Genomic DNA, 24,750 nt, shown 5'->3' with positions numbered 1-24,750 from the left:
TGGTCAACACTGCCCAGATTCAGAAGAGTACTGAAGGAACACACATGGCTGAGGTAGAAAAGGGTCGAGGCAGGAAATGGATGCGAGACAATGAAAGAGTGGAGAGAAGTTGACTGTATGGCCCAGTACTTCACAGCCTGTTAGCATAATTGGTCTCCAGTTACAGAGAACAAACACAAACATGCAGACTGGGTTTTTATCTGGGCCAATAATCTGTGGAGGGCATTGCCAACCATTGATATTCATTTGTGACTGAAAGCAAAATGGAATGAGTACTGCTGTACTCACAAATGAGGAAGTAAGCACCGGAGCCAGTCTGGAGACTCTCCAGAGACGGGGGGGGGGGTCTTAAAATGTTGATTGGTTAAATAATAAAATGTGAGCTTTGCTTCAAAAAGAAAAACATGCTGGCAGCTCACCCTAGTCTGTTCTGCCTAGTCCTGCATCTGAACTTGTTTCTGCTCTAGAGAGTCCAGAAGTTCTGATATTTGAGCTAGGAGTCTCGGTCCACGTTGTAATGTGCAATTCCTCTGTAGGTTGGAGCAGAAATATTCCACACACTGAAGGCCAACAGTGGAGCTCCCACTATAGATCAACAGGAACCTAAAGCACAGCAGTATTTATATTATAAAGTTTATTTTGAGTTGACATAGAATTTACAAGTCTTAATATCTGAGGGCCAGATCGGTTACAGCTGATTCAAATGAAGGTAGCTAATTTAGGGTTTTTGTTTTTTTTTTAAAATTATAATTAATTATTTTTAAATTATGATCCGGTTACCCCCTTTACGTTTTCAGCATGCAGCACTGCCATTTTGGGGGTTTAAATACCTTCTAAAAGTGCTTTGGTGCAGTACATTTCAGGCTTTTTTAGTAATACCTTCATACCACCAATTTTTGCATAAAAGCACTGCTGCGATAAAACTAACACGAGCGCACGATGATGCGTCTCGCCTGGTATCCCATTCAAGTCAGCTCAGTCCCTGTGAGTTCTGCTAACCTTTTGTTTTAATGTCCACGCTCAGAACTTCAGGGGGACAAATGACAGTTTCCCCAAGTGTTGGTCTCAGTTTCAGTCAATATCAACCCAACTCACAGATGGAAGTGTGTTTTAACTGCATCTTTATGAATGCACTGAGAGTGAAATGGAGCTAAATCCACCCATAAAAGGAGAAACAATTCCAGCCAAACTGCTCATTTATGAGCTGAAAGCTTGCTCTAGCTGTGAAGTATTGACTGATTTTAAGAATACAGGCCACACTAAGTGGATGTATATTAGTCTTATAAATCAAACTCACCCATACAGAGTGAAAGAGAATGTCTAAGAATCCTCTCACACCCCTGACAGACTTCAGATTATCATCAAGAGACCTCAGGAGGGTGAAGAGAGGCAGGAGTTGACGCCTCTGTTTCAGTTTGCCCTCTCCCTCTCTCATGAAGGCGTGACGGCCAAATCTGTTCTTCCACCTGGAAAGAGCTGGTGGAAACCACATGTGATTGTGGCTCATCTCGCTCCATACTAAGGATGGAGGGATGGACGGACACACACGCCTGCATGTATTCCTGAATGATCTGGCAGCCCTCAGGACAGGTTCATGACTTCAGACAGGGTTGGGCTGGATATGAACATTTGGAAACTCATTCTTAAACTCGCCAAACTGTTCTTCTTGTTGTTTTTAGCAACAACATGGCATCTTCAGTTCAAAACTGACAAAACCCCTCCCAGTGTCTCGTCACACCACCGACTGATTCACAGAGAACATTAGCAGGGGTCATTCTTCATTATTAAATCCCGTTTGCTTGTTGGGCCTGTATGCAGGAGGTCTCCGCTAGCCAAAGCTAAGTGCACTCAAGCTGTGGCTTGTAAAATGTTGACAGAGGAAAGGTGTACATTTCAACAGCATCTACTTCCAGACCATTACACACAGTGACAAGGTTGACAGATGAAGAGAGTGAGAGAGAGAGAGCGAGCGAGAGTATGTGTGTGTGAGAGAGAGAGAGAGAGAGAGAGCGCATGAGTATGTGTGTGTGTGAGAGAGAGAGAGAGAGAGAGAGAGAGAGAGAGCGCGTGAGTATGTGTGTGTGAGAGAGAGAGAGAGAGAGAGAGAGAGAGAGAGAGAAGATGAACAGTTTTCCTACATCGGAGGCTGGAGAATAAGGGACGGAGGTCGTTCAAATGCATTAAAGGCGTAAAAGGGCTGTGAAGGTTTTGGAGGCGGAGGTGGGAGGTCGAGCCTGTGCACAGTAGTGTGTGTGAGGAGAAATCCTCTCCACCGCTGCCAGCATTAGCGGCTCGGTGCTGAGGATTCGGACACCCAGCCTCTCTGTAAGGGCTAAGGTTTTGCTAGCTTATTAACACCTACAAGGTGTTTCCATAGTTAGAAATTACACACATGGTTACACACTTATGGGGAAGGAGGCTGCACCCACCCCCCACCCCAAAAAAAGTACGAAAATTCATGAATACAATGCTGCAAACTTTAGAAACCTTGGCTCCAATCCTCAGTTTCTTACTTTGTTGGTAGAAACCTTTACTAGTCCTTCCAAAAAACAAACCAAAAAAAAAAAAAAAAGGTCAAAGCTGGGTTCTCTTGGCTCCCAGCTAACTTCCTCTACCTGCAAAGCACATCACAAATTTATGCATTTGTTCTTTGTTCAGGTTAAAATACCATTAATGTGTTGTTGAAAACACATGGGCTGCATTCAGAGGAAACGTAAAGCTGTCCGAGGTGTCGTATCTAAACATCACAGGAGGCTTCCTGTAGAAGACCCCACAGAGATCAAGAGAGGCATGCTGACCCACACCCCACTCACGAAGAGCTCCGTGTTGACGGACGCTGGCCTACAGCCAGCTTGGCTTTGGTCTCGTGCTGTTTGGGAAGTGGGCTTTATGGAGGACACGCTGATCCTAGGTCAGAGCTACAGCACAAACTGAGGAGTGTAGCTCAAAGCCATGGCCATGACCAGCATGTGTTGTGTTTAGAGTAGGTCCAGGTTTGCAAGTGTGGACATGAAGCCGCCACATTGGCAGTTTGAACTTGACAGTGTTGTTCAGTCCTTAAAAGCTGTGAAAATGGGAGCAACCAAAAGGTTTAAAGAACTTAGTTCAAGTGAAGGAACTATTGGTATCCACGAAGATCTTTGCTTTGCCTTCAGAAATCTCCCTCGTAAACAAAAACAAACCAAAAGGTGCTTTTTTACTCATCTTTTATTTTGGTACATCTCTGCCAACTCCTCTCCTTCTTCCCAGATCCTCAAGGCAGAAGACGTCAAGGCAGGTCTGCCATTTGCCATGCAGGTCTGCCCGTCAGGCAGGTCTGCCATTTGCCACATGCCCCTCATGGACCCCGTGCTCAACATCTTAACAGCTGCCAATACACAGGCAGCTAGCAGCCAAGAATCAGACGGCTGCGGGGGCTGCCATAAAGCCCCCCCCCGGCCTGACGAGAAATCTCACACCTTTCACTGGCATTAGCCATGCAACGTTCCCTTTTGATGCTCTAATTGGCCACTTTCAGGACTCAGGTACTAGCCATTAAGCGGCACATTGAGCTTGGCTACGTATGCATGTGTGTGGCATGCTGGGCAAACAACAAAAAAAAAAAACCCAAAAAAACAAAAAAAAACAAAAATGTGTCAAGTCAAATTGACAGTACACAGTGCTCTCAGCACATGGAGAAGAGGAGATTAGGTTCTTGTGAGGAACTTATGAGCACCTTAAACACCAAGCAAAGCTAACAAGGAATGCTCTAAAATGGTCCTCTAAACCTAGACATAAAGGCAAACCAAAATAATTTGCATAAAAGATAAAAAAAAACTAAACCAAAAACAAACCTAAACCCAGTACAGCATTAAAAGTCACTACTTACCACTGTGAGCGGACAGTGAAGAGGAGGAGGGTCAGTGCTTCCCAACTGACCTTGAGGAAAAGGAGACACATTTTGTCTCACATGTAAGAAAAAGTTGAAAGCGTAGCGTGCTTGCTAAAGGGAGACGGACAAATTGGCAGCACTTCATAAGGAACCTCTGGGACCTGCTAAACGGGGCCTGACGCCGTCACAGGGATTCATGCCAGCCAGGCCCAGCCAGGCCCAGCGCTGCGCTGCCCTCGGACACGGCTGGGCTACAACGGACCGTGACAATGGGCAGCACCTCATGGATAGCAACATAGCAGGAGAGAGTTCACAATTAAGCTAGCACACCGTAGAAGTGATGAAGAATCATTTCAGTAGGACATTCATTCCTTCATTTGCTGGGAAAGCAAAATTTGAATTGCAAAGCCATGCATCCAAAATGCTGTTTTTAGGATCGGGCAGATTGTTGCTTTGAGAGAAAAAAAGAAAAAAGTATCATTAGTTTAGTCAGAAATCTCCCAATCTGATGTCTATCGTGTGCAGGCTGGCATGACATTTGTTTTGAAGAGAACTTGAAGCTTAATTGTAGAGTAAGGCTATAGTGTATATAAAAAACAACACAGAATGCAGGGTAAAAGTGTTATCAAGTGTTATTTTTGGTTTGGTGACATTTTGAATGCAGCGAGTAAGAAACAGAGAAGTCATCAACCCTCTGTGGAAAAAGCCTGAGCACAGAAGAAGCCCGTCTCCAGAGAAGCGTCCAAAAGCCCTCGCTCAACCCTCTGAGAAGTTACACTCTGTACAAGCACAGCAGAGCCATACAAATAGAAAAAAAAACAGTTCATTTTTACAAAGGAGAGAAAAATACAAACATCTTCATCTGTTTACAGGTAGTTTGGTCAGACATGCGTGTTGAATGTCCATTGTATTTACACTTTTTTTCCCCTCATTTATGAACACAAGCTTTTTCCCTAGCAAAAAAAAAAGTTTTCCTCTTAATTTAGTAATCAATAAAAATGCTGGAGGCTATTTATCCATCGACTCATAGAAAACTACATAAAAAGAAAAAGTTCAGCCATTTGGAAAGGTCAACATGACCCCCTTGAAATGTGCGGCAGCAGAGGGTGGAGCACAGGCTGAAACAGGGTGGAGCACTCAGCATGAAACACGCAGCGCCTTCTAGGAGCTTCTCAGTCATGCACTCCAGCACCAGCTCTCCAAGACTCCGAACAACACTGCTCGTTCAGAAAAAAAACAAACACAAACGGATGAAATCAGCAGAAGAAAAGCCCCCAGTCTTCACTTTCCTCCCCACCCCAGACGGTGAAAACCCGTGGAAATGCCGTTTCACGACACGACGGACTCGATTAAGACGAGGGTCGCGAGGTGCACGCGCACAGCGGAGCCGTTCGGGTTTGAGTGTGACGTGGTCGTCCTTCCTGTCCCAGTGCTGGTGGCAGGACTGCATGCACTGCTACAACCCAACCACTCACAAAATGCAAATGCAGAACAGATATGAGGAGCAGAGAGAGAGAAATGGAGACAGAGCAGGAGTCCAACACAAACAGGAACAGCGTCTCTAGAAGAGCAGTCCACCAATCAAAACGCAGTGCCGGGTGCGTCTGCTGCTGATGTGGTCATGCTCCCCGCTGCCTGGAGAGGCCATACACTGACCAAGTGATGCAATTACCCAATGTGTAGATAAAAGTAAACTTTGGTGGGAAACAGTTCAGAAATCTTTTTTTTTTTTTTTTTTTTTTTTAAATTGGTAAGCGCTACAGGAAGCTGTAAACTCATGCTGCCGTTAGACGGTCGGACTGGGCAAAGTCATCAGAGATAAAGCACCAACTCACGAGCAAGAGAGCCATGCAAGAGGCTTCAGGTGGGCAAATGATATCTATCCCACACACACAGAGCATAGACACATTTATATGAAAACGTTGGTAAAAAAAAAAACAAAAAAAAAACAACAAAAAAAAAAAACGTCTATACACTGTTTTTGAAAATCTAGGTGTTTGCATGCTGACAGCTGACAATTCAGTGCAGCAGTGGGTCTGAGATTAAGCACCTTAACTGAGATGTAAAACTTTCCATTTAAGCTGCAGCAAAATTAAATGTTGTTTCCAAATATTCAGGTGGAACGGACACCACTGCACTGTTTGCGTTAAATGGACGGTCTGCAGGGGTGCCTGGAATAAACACCAGTGTAGACAGAAGAGAAAGTCTTGCTGGTTTCGGCGCCGTCACGGTCTTGCCAGGTCACCTGGCTGCGTCTTCGGGGGTGCGGGCGCTCGACTGGCACTTGCCAGCATGGCCGTGCCACGAGAAAAAACAAACAAACAAACAAACCAAAAAAAACCCAACAAGAACGTTGGGAGAGGAGAGAGCCAGATCTGGTCCCCAGTCGCTGGAGAGAACGTGTATACCGCAGCAGTGCACACACTGCAGAGAAACCGGAACATTCCGTCGCTTCAAAATAAGCAGGGGTGGGGATGGGGTTGTGTTTAGAAAGTGCCATCTGGGATAATGCTGTGCTTTCTGGTGCCCCCTAGAGGCGAGATGTCCGAGTTCAAATGTCCATGTAGTCATCCTCTTCATCGGACTCGCTGTCGAGCGAGGACTCCTGGCTGGACGTCTCTTGAACCTCAAGCGCCGGCTGGGCCAGAGTGTCCTTCTTCACATTAGCTGCTGACTGGGATGCCAGAATCACGTTCTGGAAGAGAGAGAGAAGTGTCAGAAACGCTGGGGTGTCTGTGAACGGGGAACACCTCGGAAGGCTGAGGGCTAGGGTTATCAGCTTACTTTGAGCCTCTGTTTGGTTTCCTCCGAGATGCTGCCTTTAGGTGAGAGGAGCGTGGGTGTCGGGGGCGTGACCGTGATCTCCGGCGGGAATTTGGTGGACGTGGACGGGATGAGCAGCTTGGGCATGTTGGCGGGGATTCGGGATCGGATGCGGCTGGAGTCGCCCCCCTGCTTCAACTGCTCAGAGCCTTCTGCAGGGATGGAAGACACACACACACACGCACCCTGGTCTACTACAACATGTACGTTTCCTGCATGTTCGTGGGAAAAAAACAACAACCACACACACACACACGTGCAGAGTGTTTACCTGTGCCGGTGTGTGCAGAGCTCCACTCCGGTGTGTCGTGACTCTGAGAGACAGTGGCCAACTTCATCTGCTGACACAAGTGAGACTCTTGCTGTCTGTACACCAGACCCTCTGGAGCAAAGGTCTCTCTGTCCTCTACACACACACACACACACACACACACACACACACACACACGTTGTGATATGAATATTGTACATGGCAAGAGCCCAGCAGAGTTCTTAATCATCACAGGAAAGACCTTTTCACCATTTTGACTATGAACATGTAATCAATTCATGCTTAAAAGTGTAGTTTAAACAAAGGTTAGTAGTGCTACATAGTAATACATATACTATTAACACAATAATATTAACCTTGGGACAAAGGAAGTCCACTGTATACACATTAGCCATATATTGGCCTTATAGAGGCGTGTGCACACGCACATGCACCCACGGTAGTGCGCATCATGGACATTCACAAACCGTTAATGCAATATTCTGCGCCATCTATCCATCTGTTTCCCTAGCAACCAAGTGTGGAGCACAGAACACAGCAGCCTGACATGAAGAGACTCGCACAATTGAGCACCGTCTGCACGTGTGTGTGTGTGTGTGTGTGTGTGTGTGTGTGTGTGTACGAGAAAAAGGAAAATGCGTGTTTATGAAACGCACACACACACACACACACGGGGCAAGACCTACGGCGACGTTATAATGTGCCACTTCTTCCTCAAGCGCAACCATGGCAGTGTTGTCAACTACAATTTGGTGTAATTTATTACTGTGAAATTTAGCTAATAAGCAGTAATAACCTGAACACAAGATCAGTTTGTTTGCCAGCTTTTTGCTGCTGAAATCCCAAGCCTACGCATTAAGTCAAAACAGTGTTCCAGTCTGCCCTCTACTGGTCTGTTAGAGAGTCTCTCGATAAATCCAAACCAGATCAATAAAAATGGTGTGTCCATGTCATCAAAGATGGGTTCACGTACTTCAGATAACTAGAACACCACATTTATACTTTCAAAGATATATACAAAAAAGTGCCTCATGCATACTGAAGTGTGCTTTACCTGTGTGGGGTAAGAATGCCATGCCCACTACTGGCTGAATGGAAGCCGTCCTGGGCTGCGATGGGTCCTGCTGAGCTGAGGGCTGGCCAAGGAGCTGTGTCTGTGCGCTGGGTGTGTGCGAGTGAGCTTGAGTGTGTGCGGGGAGCGAGTGTGTGTGGGCAGTGTGCGTGTGCGTGTGCGCGTGTGCAGGGAGTGTTCGCGAGGCCTTGCTTAGTCTGGCGTCGTGGTCTTGGACAGGCAGGGGGTGAATGTGGGTGTGCAGGCACGAAGACGGGAAGGACGTAGGGAAGAAGATGTCCCGCTGATCTTTGCTTAACCTGGGAGTGACGGGGGCATCGATGGAATTCTGGGAAAGAGAAGAGAAGAGGAAGTGAGGTCATTTTTCCTCTCCTACAACTGAGTGATTGTGGATGACACTTACAAAAAGTACAACAGAGGGATGAGTAACACAGAGAGAGAAAGAGAGAAAGAGAAGAGCACACAGCTGATGTGAAAAAAAGACATCACTGACCGTTCCTTCCACATGGGTCATTCAGGACCTCTCACAATCTAAACTCACACAGAACTTCAACCTCTGCTCACCCCTAAACCTTGACCTGGGGCTAACCTGGAGCAGGAAAAGCATCGCCCATACAGAACCTGTGCGACGCAGGCTATTAGCTTTAAACCTACCCGGGTCAACAACTTTGAAGGCACCCCCGACTGTTATAGGGAAACAAAGAGAAGTCCAGTCAACGCGCGAGCTTTCCACTCAACATGACCAATCGGTTTGCGTCTTGAGGCCTACCTGGACGAGTGTCCTCTCCTGCGTCCTGCGTATCACTCTGTCCTCAAGATCAACAAACACAGCGCATGAACAAATCACAATTAGGGTCCTGAGGTTCTGAGGGAGCGAGCGTGTGTGTGTGTGTGTGTGTATGTGTGTGTTTGTGTGAGTGAGAGAGAGAGAGAGATAAAAAGAGAGGAGTGCGCATGTGAGTATGCGCGCGTGCGTGTATGTGTGTCTTAGTTTAGAGAACCACTCAGGGACACACTCGGAGCTCCACAAACAAATCCCATAACAACAGGATCGGCCGTTGCCGAGGCAACCTGGCCGAACACAGCCAATAGCCGATCAAACGACCACGCAATCCACCTCCCCCCCCCCACCTGTCCGAGTTTTGCTCTCTGGCCAGAGAGAACGGCGCTGCTGGTCTCCGCTTCGGGAGAGACAAGAGAAAAATAGCACGAGAACAGGCTCGGATAAGCCGGAGCAGGGATGGAGGGAAGAGGGGTTTGGAGCCTAGCAGAGGCAAACCGCCTGAACACAGTGTTCAGTGTTCGGCTTTAATTAGGGCCAGTCCGGACTGGACACCAGCAGCTCAGACTCCAAGTTACCAGTTCCACAGATTTAACCGACAGGCTGCTCCTATGGAGGAGCTGGAGGATGGATGCATTCAACACACACACAGCCTCTCTGAAGGGTAAGGGTTATGCAACCACTGTTATCTACTTACCTTCTGCCACTAGGGGGCTAGGGAGGTACACTCAGCAGATTTGATCACAGTGCCTGGTCTTATTAGAGACCACAGTTTATAAAAGAAACAACAAACCAAGAAGAAAACAAATCACCACAGTTAAGACAGGAGGCAGTAAGAAGTTTAGTGAAGGACGGCACTGGAGAGTCAGAGGTATGATGAGATATGCCATGAGCTCAATAACAGCTCAGGTAGAAAGTGCTGAAGCATACAAACAGCAGAAACAGTGTGTTTGTGTTAACAGATACATTAGCATGTTACACACTGCCCTACACCACACAAACAGAGAGGGTGGGGGGTTTCCTGTGTACAGAAGTGAGTCAGAGGTGAATACTTGGTCATTTTTATCTTAAATCCTCTAAACTTTCTCCCCTGTACTCCGCCCATCACGTCTCCCTCTCCTAAACACAAGCGCCGATTCGAGCACGAACGTGTCCGGCTTGGTGAACGCACACACAAACACAGCCTCCTCCGCTCCATGTGCCCTCCGCTGGGCCGTGTCCTCCCACATCCGGCCAGCCCATCTGGAATTCAGCGGACGCGATGGAGGCGGGGTCACCATCAGGCCCCGCCCTACTCGCAGGCGGCGCATCACGGAGCACTAGAAACGTCATGCCATCGCCGCTCTCCAGCAATTATGGAAACGAGGACTTGAAAAAGGCTTAGAGGGGGCGGGCTCCATATGCGAAACGACGCGATGATTATGTTTACGGGGGAGGAAGAGACATGAGGATTAATTATATTGCCCAGATGCCAAAAGCGCGAATCACAGCAAAGTTGGGGTCAGTTCAATTTCTTCTGCATGGCTGGTGGAAATAAAAAGGAGAAGTGATGACATTTGAAATGTGTTTCTTGAACGAGGAGAATGTAAGGTTGCTTTTACCCTAAAGACAGGGGCAGGGCTTACGACCCAAACGAGGAGGTTACTGAGACACGTAAAATACAGCACAAGCATTCTTGTACACATGAACAAAACCAAAAAAGGTTTTCATGAACAGCTGTATGCAAGCTGTGCAAATAATGATGCATCATATTAGTCACGTCATCTGAAATAACTACGTTCATGCCACTGAAATAGCCGATAATCACCAACTTGCACAACAGTGAAATTATATGACATCACGGCATCTGTCTATGGGTCAGCATTACCAGTACGGGCCTAATACTGGTGCCAACAACAGTACAGTGTCATATACAACACACACACACACACACACACACACACACAATTATAGTGTCACGATGCAGTAGATATCAAAACAACAAATAAAAGGCCAAGCAGGATAGAATCTGGATTCGGCACGGAAACAGGTGATGAGGCTGCATCGAAACACACACACAAACACACAAAATCTGGAAATGAACTGAATCCCTCCTTCACCGCTGGATGGAGAAACAATACGACTAATTTTGACTGTTGATGCCAAAACTGGAGCTCAGTTCAAAGGCAATGTCAGTTTGATTTTGGACCATAAATAAAGTACATACATGCACAGACTGAGGGTCTCCGCCAGTGTGCGTGTGAGAGAGAGAGAGAGAGAGAGAGAGAGAGAGAGAGAGAGAGAGAGAACGTGGGCACTACACAGCATTCGCTTCGTTACCGTACAGCTGGTCTGCAAAATGCACCAGAGCCCTGCATCTGTACACGCTTTGTTAAAGGAAAGCAAGCCAAACTTTAGCTGTCTCATCACTGGCTTCACAACTGTTTGAATATACTGATTTAAAAAATTGATTAAAAAGGTAAACTGCAATAAAATATTGTCTTTACTATTATTAAGAAAGCAGTAAAAACTGGGACGTCAGCACCTAATAAGACTGACCTCTGGAGTGTTTGTTCTTTTTCTGAGCCCTTGAGGTCATGCAAAGATGCAGTCAGTGTGTGCGCGAGAGGGTGCGAGGGTCCGCGGGTGTGTGAGGAGAGTGGGGGGGGGTTTGAGGGACAGCTGGAGAGTTAACCTACTGAGGGCTCCCCAGAACCCGCCCTCGGCTACTGCACCCTAACGAAGCACTAATCAAGAGAGAACCAAGGCAAGGAGAGAGAGAGAGAGAGAGAGAGAGAGTAAATGTAAGGAATATTGGAGGAGAGAAAGAATGAACCACCAAATGAAAAAGGAACAAGACCGCAACATGAGGCAAACCGAGAAAGAAAGGAAGAAAAAGAAAAATCAAGAAAGCAAGCATGTAACAGCACAACTGCTGAACTGAAGGTTTGTTTAATTCCAACAGTGTGTTTAACAGTCAACAAAAACGGCCCTACGCAAAGAGAACTGCTGCAGAAACGTTTGTTGCCATTTACAGCACGTGTTGAGCTGAGCTCCCCTGGCCACGTATGGCCGGACGACCTCGTCACGTCCAACGGTCCTGTAAAAGGTGACTGGTGTGTGTGAACAGTAAGGTACAACACAGCTCTCTGTCAGCCTGCCCACACAGAGCCTGGTTTTTCCTCACCTGACGTTTACAGCATTCATTACATGCATTACGCTCTTTAATGCCTAGCGGGCCCAACTTGAAACATTATGGCTTCGAAATCTTTTAATCTGTCATCTTCTTCAGTCTCACAAACTCTCTTTTCAAAGGAAGGTGTAATTCAGAGAGATGCAGAATGACACGATGGAATTTAGGAAACTCAGAAAGCTTTAAAACAGTGGCCCAGAAAGGGCCTTTGGGTTCTCCAAGACATCACAACCTTTCAGAACAAGCTCTTACACACATGCGTTCATACACACTCCCTCCTTATATGCACGCGCGTGTGTGTTACCTGTCTTTGTGCTGATGTCGCCGTTTGAATCTGGCAGAACTTCACTGCCTGGTCCAACGCAACGTCCTCGTCCACCTGCAGGGGGAGGAAGAGAGTGCAGAGTCAGTAGATAGCCTTGCATCCGGGTCCGTCCCCTGACCCTCGCGTCCCTGGCCAGGGAGCGTCTGTGGACCAGCCCAGTCTTGGAGCACAAACACAACAGGCCCTTCCCTGCAGGTAGGAGAAACCTTGAGAATAAAACCACTGCCCAATACGGAGGCCCAAATTCAACCAGTCATAGAGTGGGGAAAAAGAGAAAAAAAAAACTGCAGAACAGCAGCTCTTGGCAATCAGGTGAACATCTGGGTGAGCAGCTGGAAGGCCTCTTACTGTAACAAAGCACCGCAAGCACTTATGTAGAAGTGAAGTGAACATCTTCACACCAACAGGGCCAGAGGTCTCCACTGGTTAAAGCTTGGCTGGCTACTGAGCGAGCATGCGAGCGTGCACACACACGCACGCACGCACGCACGCACGCACGCACACGCGCTCAGAAAAGGCAGCTAGCCCATCTGGGACAGAAGTAAAGTAACTATCATCTATAAAAGTTTGGTCTTTGGGACGTTCAGTCAAAAACAAAGCACATATTTATGACAGCTGGAAAAATACAACATCTCAGTCGTGTACAATATCATCATAAATTGTAGACAGCAGACTGGATTTCCCCAAACACAGGTTGCAGGGTCCAGTGACCTAAAAAGACCCCTTATTGGAGCTCCCGTGACCATGGAAACAAAGAGTGGGCTGTGATTGGGTGTCCCTGGTGTCTGTTTTATATCAGCTCCTGAGAGAGTGCTGCTCTCTCTTTTAACAGTGTGTGGGAGGAAGAGAGAGAGAGTGAGAGAAAAAAATACACAAAACAAATGCAAACACGTTAACGCATGTGCCTGCACCCTCAGTAGTACTCTGGCTATAATAGACCTAATGCCTCTGACTAAGCTAGAAAGGGTAATAGGAAAATTAGCAAGGGAGAGATGGCAGGGAACGCTAAAACACAGGGTATGCAGATGAACCCGAGGGGAGGGAGGAAGAGCTCTTAAGTTAAGAAGCTTGTACATTTCCCCACTGTCTCAGGTGAGCCTGTTGCTGGTGCTCACAGACCAGCCTGGGGGGAGGGGGGCATGCCCATGAGTTAGGGATGGGAGTGTTTGTTTTGTAAAAATGATGGGGTCTATTGTTTTTTAGCGCAGGGTTAGTGTGTACACACACACACACACACACACACACACACACACACACACACGTTTATGTTTGTTGACAGGTCCTGTCAGTTAAGTATGTGATCACTGAGGTGTGCCAAAAACATGCAGTAAAGCCACTCACTCCTCAATAAAAGGTCTACTGACTGACTTACACACACCCCTTAAAAGATTCTCAAAAAACAATGCATGTTAACAAAAACAGAAAACATTTGCCACAACTGAGCAAGACATGTTTCACTCACTGCTTAATAAACTGACAATAAAAATGATTTATGAGTTAGTCAATCCTGCAGCTCTCTCCTACCAGACAAATTGAAAATACAACAAAGCTACACCTGCATAACCTGACACCAGAAAAAGATCTGGAGTTAGCGTTGCAACACTGTCATAGTTTAAATATATACACACATTAGCTAAGTGAAAAGCAAAATTGAAGAATGTTTAATTCAATAAGTCTTCATCACTGCACAAGTGACTGACATCTGGCGATGTGCGTTATGTTCCCGCTCTCTTTCTGACACACACACACACACACACACACACACACACACACACACAGAGAGTGTAAAACAATGACATTGGTGCATCAGCTACAGTACACAGGCCACCATATAGACCGTGTGGTGTGTTAGAACGAAGACAGAAGGACAGACAGACGGGCAGAAATCCGCAGCAGATATAATTATACAGTCAGGGGAACTAAGAGGTGAGTCAGTGCGAGTGAGGTAGGGACTGATAATGGACAGGGAGAGTATCGAGCACGTGTGTGTGTGTGTGTGTGTCCTGCCATTATCCTCTCAATCTAATAACATGACCTTAACGGAAACATCAGCTGTTTGTTTTTTTTCCCTTTAGGGTCATTAAAAAGGCAGCGTGTGAAAGTAAACGTGCATGATGGGTAGAAACATCAGCAGGCGCGTCTCATTATCCCTTAACTAGATTACGCTAAATAAACCAAAGAACGGGAATCACTGAGTTTACTCTCAACAGCTGCACACCCGCACTGCACATGCGTCCAATCCCACATGTTCTTCGGTTTCATTTGGTTTTGGAAGGTTTGGAGGTTGAGCCCTAGCAGACGTCAAACGTATGGTCTGTTCAGGCACAAGATTTCAGTAACACAGAGAAATGACAATGAACTTTCACTGGACTCCAGCAATAATATAAACCACTCATTCCCAGGGCTTAAATTCTCCATTTTGTCCTAATATAATACTGCAGAAACACATTATGCACATATTACGCACAACCAAGAAAAGAAAAAAATTTAAAATAAATTGCAAACTATTACAAAGCTTAGACAGTCCATTTAAAGCAATCTACAGAAAACTGTTTACAATTACTGGGCTTAGATTTGTATTTCCATCTGCCCACCATTACTTGAAGCAGAGACAGACGATGTTTGTACCGTTAGCGTACGGAAGATGCCATTTACCGCATGAACCTGACATTTCTGAGCACACACAGGTGGAAGAGAACACCAACCGCCAGCGCTGTTAGACATTCAGAAAATGGAAGTGTTGTGTTCCTAAGCCTATTCACTTCACAACACAGGACAGCCAGCTTTCACCAGCTTTCATTAACGAGCTCTCCAAGCAAACTTGACCACTTCACACGAAGTCTCTTTTGCCCAAGTTTACTATCATTTTTAGTCTCATTATACATTTTAATTTTTAAAGCTAAATTTTTGTTTAACACACTGATATCAGAGAGTGAGAGTGAGGGCTAACAGACAGAAGCAGACCTGGATGAGAGTGTGTGAGAGGGTTTACAGACAGAAATCACAGGAATGACAGCATGGTGGGAGTGCAAGCGTATGGCAAAACTGTTTTTAATTGTTGTCTGTTCTGTTTTTTTAAACACATTTGCACACGCCCACTCACCTGCTTGATCAGCATGTACGTCTCTGACATGATCTTCTCGATGCGCCCCAGGTCATAGGTCATCACCTTTTGACCCTGCTGCCACACTCTGTAGGCATCCAACAGGAGCGTCTTGCCCGACTCCACATCTTCCAGCAATTTCCTCTTTCTGTTGGGCCGCCGAAGGAGTGTGGACTCCGTGGGGCCGGCCTGTCCAGCGGGGCCGCCCATCGGGGGCGGAACAGACACTGCATGCGCCCCTTTAGCCCCGCCTACCTGAACCTGCGTCAGCTGCTGCTTGGAGCTGATGCTCAGATCCTCCAGTGACAGTTCTGGAGTGCGGCTGCTCTCAGGGGCTCGATCCACCACCTCCTCACCTGTCCGGGGGCCATTCTGCTCTTGCAGAGTGCCCTCGGACTCCATTTGCAGGTCTCTAGGTTTCAGGGCGCCCATCCATGCCCCGGGGCCGAGGTCCATAGGCTCGCACAAGCCCAAAGTGCCTTCCCTGGGATGCGAGGGTGCGGCAGGGGCGTGGAGGCCTGGTTCAAGCAAGGCGCGGGAGGTGTCCGGGGACAGCATGTCCACGCAGGGTGCCGAGGCTGAGTCTGACAGACCTGGCTTGGGTTGCTGGGGTTGGGAACATTTGGGGCCCTCCGTGGCTGGGGGCCGGTTGGGCATGTCGGAAGTGGTCATTTCACCCAAGGAGGAAGTGGAAGGCTGAGGAGAAGGATCCGACGCCTGAGGGACGTCGGAAAAAAAAAAGAGAGAGAGTAATATTCTACACAGTGCTGAACTTGCTTAATTTCGCTCAGCTGGATAAACCAGTCATTAAGAATCAGCAGTCAGAACTCCCAGTGGCAGTACAGAGAGAGAGAGGGGCAGACAGACACGCACATGTGAGAGTACGCAGGAGAGAGCGAGAGCAGAGATGTGCTCTTACCGCCGTGAGCTTCTCCAGATTGTCTTCCAGCACTTTCACAGTGAAGAAAAAGGCGCGCTTGGCCAAAACCTGTCGGTCCACATCGCGCAAATATTTCCTACAGAACAACAATCCATCCAGAGAGAGCAAAGAATTCACACACGAGCCCCTTCCGAAACGACACAGCCAAAAAGACTAAGAACTACAGAAAGAAACGGGGGCAAAAAAGGAAATGTACAGCAGAACGTGATCTACTTGAGTTAAGAACTTGGGTCCAAAAATGATTGTTTTAATCCCCCCTCCCCAAAGAAACATACAGTAATGGAGGTGAAGGAAAAGGCCCCTCTTACTTTCCCTGGTCGGGGGTTCTTTGGAGCATGAGGGAGATTTTAAGTAGCGTGTCGTGGTCCCTTAACTGAGACAGGACATCCAGCAGCAGTACGATGGATCTGTTCATGTGAGACGCGAAACTGCCCGGTCGATCGATCTCATCCACCGGAATGCGCCAGATGCCCTGTGAAAAAAACAACAACAAACAGAGCGCCGGTGTTGAGGAGCACCGCCCAGGCCCTGGCTTCCCTATCGCTTCACAGATCGAGACAGCACTAATCGGCCCGCCCACGCCAGCAACACCCCGCCCACGCCAGCAACGCCCCGCCCACGCCAGCAACGCCCCGCCCACGCCAGCAACGCCCCGCCCCCTCTCCAGCCCGCACCGCGGTTAAAGAGGAAGCGCGGCTGCCATCAGAAACTGGTACTGTGTCTGCGAGCCGCTGAAACAGAGGGGCTCGTTGGGTTGTCACAAAACAGAGAGACAGAGAGAGAGAGAGAAGGGACAGAGAGAGAGAGAGAAGAGTTCAGGCATAATATTATTGTCATAAGGCCATCTGTTCCTGGCTGGCCAGGACTGGCTTTTGATGTGCTGGGCTCTGGCCCTGTAGAAGGAGTGAGAGAGGAGCAGCAGCAGTCTGCCCAGACATATTTCCTCCATCTCTCTCCCCATCCCTCCATGTACGTCCCCGCACACTCCTCTGTCTGGGTCTCTCGCTCTCTCTCTCTCGGCGGGGAGCCAGCGTCCTCCTGTTAAGGAGGACCCTTCCCAGAGCAAAGACCCTCGGCCAATCAGGACGCAGCACGGCAAGCCTTCGGTCTGTCGCCGAGCGAACCGCGGCGATTTCTCTCCTAACAGATGGCAGGAACCCGTGTTTGGACACCGGGACATTCCAGACTGCTGCAGGTAACAGAGGGAGTGGGGGACCACTCCACTCCGCCTGCATCAGGAAGCTATTAAAGATGGAGAGGGGCAGGAAGGAAAAAGGAGGAAGTAGAGAGTGGAACTTCTCTCTCTCTCATCTCATTCATCTATTCATCAGCATCTTAAGTGGAGGGTAGGAGAAGAGATAGATAGGAAGTGGACGTGAAGTAATTACTGGACCTCGTATGCTGCACAGTCACCTGCATGTACTGCTCTTGCTTCAGACTGTGAATAGAACACGCAGAAACAGACTCCACACGCGCAAACTGTGCACATACACGTACAAACAGAGGTTACACATATGAACGCAGGCACGCGAGGACTTCTGCTGTTTTCCCCATGCCAAGTTCCCCTGTGTGTGCAGAGATAAAGATCATGGTTGAGTGTGCTTTCAGAGAGAGAGAGAGAGAGAGAGAGAGAGTGAGTGTGAAACAGAAGGGGGTATGTACTGGCAGATAGGCAGATGTAATGTTACTGGCTCCATCTCAAGCACGGATCTCTCAAACCACTGAGCTACAATCCAAACAGAGTGGTTGCAGCCAACTCTCTAACTCTCTCTCTCTCTCTCTCTCTCTCTGTCTCTCTCACACACACACGTTCCAGTGGCCCTGATTACTGTTAATACAACTGCTGCTTGTTGAGGAAAGTCTGTCTTGCTACCTGTGGACTGCTCATTATAAATAAAACTGTTACATAACAGCTCATCCACACAGAAAACCATTTAATGCCGTTTCATCTTTAATTTAAAGTGATGTGTGTGTGTGTGTGTGTGGTGGTGGGGGGGGGGGTTGGCAGAACAACACTAGAGGAAAGTGCTAGATTTAGGTCTCAGCTGTGTGTGAGCGTGCTGGTTTGATTTCGTTTGCAGCAACTTGGGGGTGTGTGTGCGCGCATGTGAGGGGCAGGGAAACAGTTTTTTTCCGACCACACTAGAGAGGTTACCGTAGCGACGTGCTTTCACAGCTGTGCAGCTGGTTAGGGTTGCCAGCTCCTCCAACCTCCAAAATCATCCTCTCAGGCACCAAGGAGGCCGAGAGCAACCCAGCCGCCCAAGCGAAGAGGCGTGGGCGGGACAGAGCCGGGCTCTGACAGTCCAAGATCCCAGCGGACAGCCCCCCTAAACACGAGGAGGACAGCCCGTGGCTACCCGTCTGTGGTAGCCCGTGGTGAGTCAAAGAAGCCTGATTTGAGCGTCATCAACACAGACGGCTATGGAGACCAAACTTTCACGTCCACATCGATCAGTGCAGGTCAGCTCCAGTGCCTCTGGTGGAGGGCAGACGTTGAGCCCCGAACTTTAATCCATCACCTTCTCAAACTTCACTCTGCTCATTTCCTCTGTGCTCATTAAAAATCCTCCTGCGCATTTTTAAAGCCCCTAAGTGACATGAAGGGACAGTGTGTTGAGTGCAGTCCCCTCCTGTGATCTGGATCCAGCGGCCTTTAACAAAACGCCAAATGCTACCTTGCGTTACACACAGAAAAACAAAAGAAGCCTCTTTCATTCCATGCACCTAAAATGTTAAAAGATCTCTCACCCACAGAAGCCAGTCTAAATGTGGGAATGCTCACATGACCTTAGTATGCAGCAGAGTATGTAAGACGAGTGAGTGAAGACACTTAGAGTTTTACAGGTGACGAGCAAAACTACTTTGTACAAGACGGGAAAGACGTAACCAGGGACGACTTTGCAGAGAGGGGCTAATGTTATGAGTAAGAAACCTAGCAGCAGAACTGTGCACAAACCTTGTTGCGGCCAGGCCTTCACAAACATACGCAAACAAACAAACAAACAAAAACAAAGCCAGCCTCCCCTCAAATACATCCCAGTTGTACTGCAACGGACAGAGTGGCGGGGAACAGTCTGGCAGGCCGAGCAGTCACGTCTGGGGGAACCGCCGGGATGATCGATACAAGCAGAGCTGAAGAGCCCGGTCGCAATAAATTACAAACTCACTTCAAACGTACTCTCAGAAGTCCCCTCCTTAAGCCCAGTGAACTGAAACAGTGTGAGAGCTGCCCTTGTTGAGCAGGTCAGAAATCAGCGATCAGCATCGGGAGTGTGTGTACTTGAGAGGAAATGCCACTCTCCATTATATTCCCGCAACGCTGCACTTGTGCGTTTAAGGTACTCGAAAGGAGCGTCGGTCTATTCTAGGGAGGAACGACCTGGTCCTTCAGTTCCGGGGAGACGCTCCGCTCTGCAGGCCGGGCAGAGGAGTGCGGGAGTGGGGGTGATGGAGGGAGGTGGAGGAGGAGCAGGCTTTTCTAACTCATGCGAGTTCCTGACTTTCACTCCATTTGTGGTCATCGTAGCTGCCCTTGCCTCGAAAACGCAGAGCATGGCAGTTAGCTACACACACACACACACACACTTTCCCCCCCGGCACTTTTCCTCCTCTCTCACACATTCTTTCTTGTTGCTTCACATCAACACGTACGCCCCTCTCTCTTTTGACCTCATTAACTCCCCCCCCCCCCCCCGGCTAACCCCACGTTCGGCGGAGCAACACAGGAAGAATTCCTTTCACATTAACGTGCAGCCAATGCATCCCCCCATGTAAGGAGGAGCACCAGGAGGCCAGAGTGAAGGAGAAGGCACTCACCATCACCGAGGAGAGACTGCTGAACCACCGGGCCGGGGGGAGGAATCGCACTCTCGCGCCAACTCTCGCGCCCAAGCTCGCCCCGTGTCTCTGAGCCGCTCTAACTGATCCCCGGCTCACGGGAGGCGCATACAGCACGCACAAGGAGGGGGCTCAGAGAGGAGGAAGAGGAGGAGAGGAAGAGAAGAAGGGATCGCCAAAACAGTGCGCCTCAAACAGACACGCGCGCTCTCCTCGAAGCAGTCCTGCCATCACAAAACAGCACGCCCACGCGCTCCCTCTCCCTCTCTCTCTCTCTCTCACTCGCTTTCTGCTCTGATCCCAGCCTTCTCGTGCCTTTTCTCTCTCTCTCTCTCTCTCTCTCCTCCCACATTCTTTCTCTCCTTCTCTGTACACAAGCTGAGAGCCGGCCTCCTTTGAAAGCAGCAGCCAATCAAACAGGAGAGGAGATTCTTCGGCGCCACGGTGTCCGCCCACACACAACATACACACACACAGAGAGAGAGAGAGAGAGAAAATAAGCAAAGGGGAAAGACAGTTTGGGTGTGGGAGAGTTAGAGGGTGTGTGTTTGTGAGAGAGAGAGAGAGTGTGACAGTGCTTGCATTTCCCCTTGCTCACCTCTTGTGGTTCTACCCTGCTCATGATGCATGTGTGCGAGTGCACACACACACACGGCTTCCCCATTTCATGTTGTTAACAGGAAAAACAACAAAGTGAAAATGTGCTGACTAAGGAGCCATCATGAGTAAATAGAGGCTTGGCTATTTTATACCTACAACTCCACAAAATGTACTTAATACACATTACCTGAGAAAACACATTAAAAAACTATTATGCTATACATTGAAATAAGATGTTTTAAGTGATACATCCTTATTGTACACACACACACACACACACACAAACAATCTCATAACACAGACCTGCTGGTTTCTGTGTCCCCTACAGCCGTGCCTGGTGTGATATGCACTCATGCTGGTGCACAGGTGTATGGACCCCGCACAAAGCTCAAGAGGAACGCCATGACCTTAAGAGCAGGGCTAAATGACCCTGCATTAGACATGCGCAGCCCGGCAGGCAACCCAGGACACCAGCACCTGACCACCAGACACACTTCTGTTTGTTTTTGTTTTGTTTTTCTTCTAAGGCACCGAGGGACTACAGACTACTAATATTAGGAGCTGGTGTATTGCTGTACCAGAAAAGTGGAAATTTCACAAATTCTGTTAACAGTTAAACCGGCCAGCTAAAAATGTGCCAAAGTGCGTCTGGTGAAGAGCGCATCCATGGCACAGAGACGCGGCGGGGGCAGACATGGCTTGGGAAACCAGTCCGACCCGTCTCCCTGCAGGGGTGTGCCACTCCAGCCGTGGCAGTCCCAGTTCTGCCAAAACAGGCCTTCAGTGCAAGGTGGGCAGAGGCATGTGTGAGCGCACAAGGGAAAAAAAAACAAATACAAAAAAGCACACACGTGCACGTTTGTATGCATGCACATCTCAGTCCAGAGAGTGCTGAACTAGGACAGCCCCATATTGTCCACGCAGCACAGTGTGCGTGTGTGTCAGTCAGTCAGTGAGAGAGACTGACCGTTTAATCAGAAGCACAAAGTCAGCCACCCACTCGTGCGAGGGATGAACCAAAAACTCACACTGAGCTCTAAACCAACAGCAGTCTACAACCTCAGTCCCCAACACAAGGTTTCCTGCTCCCACAGCACAGGGAGCGACACTTCTGGTCAGTGGAGGTGGAGATGTGGTTGGGGCGATCTGGGGAACTGCGACAGGTGGACCTAGAGGGTGGCAGAAGCCCTGCATGTGTCCAGGCCACTGATACCACGGATAACTGCTTGTGCCAAGTTTCTCACACACACACACACACACATCCCATAACACACACAGATTTTGTAAAGCACAAAGGTTATGTCCTCATTAAAAGTACGGCTTGCGACCTGAGTGCCAAAAAGCTGCTTGCACACACAGACAAAATAAACAAACAAACACACACAGTAGTGCCATCTGTCAGCGTCATGGCATGGGGTGAGGTCTGTATATCTGGCCAATTTTTCAGCAAGGAAGAGACTTTCAATAACCCAACCTGTGTGTGTATGCGCACGCGTGCATGTCAGACGTGTATTATACTGTAAAAGATCAAATGATCCCATGAGAACCTAAATAACACAATGCAGGGATCAGTCTGACTATACCCACAACACACACGCATGTGCACACACATTCCAATCAAACTTTCCGACGATGAGCTGTGGCCCTTAGTTCACATAAAGAACAACCCACCAGTGAGTTGTTTCACTGTTGTTAGCGTCTTGATCTCATAACTAAATACCAGAAAACTGTTCTCCAAACTTTCTGGCTGTGTTGTACACATGAAATCATGACGTGAAAACTGAGGTAAGACTGATGTGTGTATGCATGTATGTTTGACTTACGTTGAACAAATTGGTCTTGTTCCTCTCGCAGAAAAGTCCTTGTGCTGGCATGTGCTTCAGCTGTTGCCATGGGACACTGCTCCCTAGCAACACATCTCTTGCCCACTGCAGGTTCTACGGAGACATTAAATGTATTCAGTTAGTTGTGTGTGTGTGTGTGTGTGTGTGTGCGCGTACAGACACAATTATTTATCTATGAGTGTTACTGCAGTTTGCTCAACCCCCCCCACAGAAAGTCTGAGTCCTAGGTATTCAAACTGGCCCACAAGCATCCAGTGTCTCTACTGCTACTGTCACGTCCCTGCACACTTCATATCAACCAGGAAAAAAACAAACAAACAAACAAACAAAAAAAAACACAACTCACTTTTGCACCAGTAACTCAGCCCCTGCCCCCACTATAGCATGGCAACTGCCCACGCAAACACACACACACCCGAGTGTGCACACACAGTCCGTGGTTCACGCTGCACCACTGAGGAAGCCATGTTAGGCAAATTTGTGGCGAGTGTCTTGCACGACTGCGGCATAAATACACAATAAGCCATTTAATCCAATAACCGACTTGATGGCAAATTTGTACAAAGCCTCATTAGCCACACTAGACCAAACAAACTCAAGGGATGAATTCATATCTTTTCAGGATCTGCCGAAGAGGTTGGGGGACAGGTGGGGGCCAGCAACTCAGAACATGGTGTGATTGCCTGAGAGAAGAGGAGAAGAGAATGATGGGACAAAGCTTGCCTCTGCATTTGTAGGCATCACGACTCTCAACCTCCACCAGCTCAGGGAACCAAACACGCAGAAAACACCTTTAGGGGAGTGGTAATACATACACCTCCTTCATTAGGATGGGCTCTTTATTGGAAATGGAGGTGTAGATATGAGACTGTACCCCATGTAGTGCCAAGCGGGACCGGCATTAGCCACCCTGTAATTCTTCTGACCACACTCAACCCAGCAGCAAGACGTACACTCATACCAATGCAACAGCCGCTGTAGGGGTGCGGTAGTCAGAAAATGACCGGTGATGAGGCAGAGGGTCGATACTAAATTGTGAATAATTAAAGATTTTACACCTAAAAAATGCAGCAGCCAACATCACTAGTTTCAGGATGAATTATGTTTTTTTTTTTTTTTAAGTTCAGTTCATGAACGGGAAAGGTTGACTAATTCTATTTTCTAAATGAAAACCAGAAACTGAGCTTAAATTAAATGCTGAAACTAAATATTTTTGGTCCATAGAGTTTCAGGGAAAAAAAGAAAGGCTTTAACAGTTTGGCAGGAAGCAGCACTATGTCGATAGAAAAACCACAACTGTAGGCAGAGACCTGACGCGTCAATATTCTGTGTCGTCCCCCACCGAGCCAAGACTGAGCTGTGCATATTCACAGAAACACATCTTTCTCCCTCACACACATATATATCCACACCTTGCAGAAACACACCCCACGCGCACAGCACAGTGAGCCCGTAAATCAAGGCCTCTGGCTAAATCGGCAGGTCACGGCCCGGGATTAAAAGCCCTCTGTGAGAGCAGGAAAGTGAGCATGCTGCTCTCGCTAACCGCACATGCAAAGCACGAGCCGGGGGAATCCCCACAGCTCCGGCTCAACAAGGCCGGGCTGTGTGCGCATCCCCTGCTGCTGCTCGCAGCACCTCCCCGAGGACAGGATGGAGCGCTGCTTGCCCGGGCTAGAGATTGGCATCGGATGCCCAGAGGCCGCGCCCAGCAGGGGCAAGCATTCGATCGTGTCCCTCTGTCTTCATGTTACCAACCCATGCAAGGGTGCCAGCACCAGCGGGCACATGTACACAGAAACACACACGCATGCACCTTTACATGCATACATAAAGGAACATGCACATGCACAAACACACACGGGCACATTTACACGAACACAGCAAATTGCTGTAACTTGCCCCATCGTGCATCTCAAGAGCATGCAATGATATACATCATAGTGCACTGTGTAATAAAAATTGTTTGGAACACAAATGAGTATGCGTTTGCTGTAATACTGTAATACTGAGAGAGTGTGTGTAATTTACACATAGACTTGTAAACACAACAAACTATTGTTACCTTGCATGTCTCTGTTGGACATTCTAAACTTCATCTTCTAAGA

The 24,750-nt window shown here is 48.1% G+C and overlaps 1 protein-coding gene across 11 annotated transcripts in view; it reads right to left on the bottom strand.

The window, feature by feature from the left end:
• Nucleotides 1–4,485: 4,485 nt before the first annotated feature.
• cabin1 (calcineurin binding protein 1) overlaps nucleotides 4,486–24,750 on the bottom strand; it is a 37,544-nt gene continuing 17,279 nt past the window's right edge. For 9 of the 11 annotated variants that reach the window (XM_081702993.1, XM_081702999.1, XM_081703001.1 and 6 more), the window contains 9 exons: nucleotides 22,622–22,735; nucleotides 16,667–16,830; nucleotides 16,338–16,434; nucleotides 15,419–16,135; nucleotides 12,295–12,369; nucleotides 8,020–8,365; nucleotides 6,966–7,100; nucleotides 6,656–6,846; nucleotides 4,486–6,566 (listed from right to left, as the gene is read on the bottom strand). In XM_081702993.1, coding sequence (XP_081559119.1) covers nucleotides 6,423–6,566; nucleotides 6,656–6,846; nucleotides 6,966–7,100; nucleotides 8,020–8,365; nucleotides 12,295–12,369; nucleotides 15,419–16,135; nucleotides 16,338–16,434; nucleotides 16,667–16,830; nucleotides 22,622–22,735 — 1,983 coding nt within the window. In that variant the 3' untranslated portion in view covers nucleotides 4,486–6,422. The remainder of the gene's footprint in view (nucleotides 6,567–6,655; nucleotides 6,847–6,965; nucleotides 7,101–8,019; nucleotides 8,366–12,294; nucleotides 12,370–15,418; nucleotides 16,136–16,337; nucleotides 16,435–16,666; nucleotides 16,831–22,621; nucleotides 22,736–24,750) is intronic. The other 2 variants (XM_081702998.1, XM_081703004.1) reach the window with 2 other exon arrangements.

This window comes from Electrophorus electricus, chromosome 20 (assembly GCF_041902795.1).
Source record: "Electrophorus electricus isolate QZ-2024a chromosome 20, ASM4190279v1, whole genome shotgun sequence".
Taxonomy (NCBI): Eukaryota; Metazoa; Chordata; class Actinopteri; order Gymnotiformes; family Gymnotidae; genus Electrophorus; species Electrophorus electricus.
The sequence above is the reverse complement of the archived record's forward strand: the minus strand, read 5'-3'. Positions and strand labels throughout refer to the sequence as shown.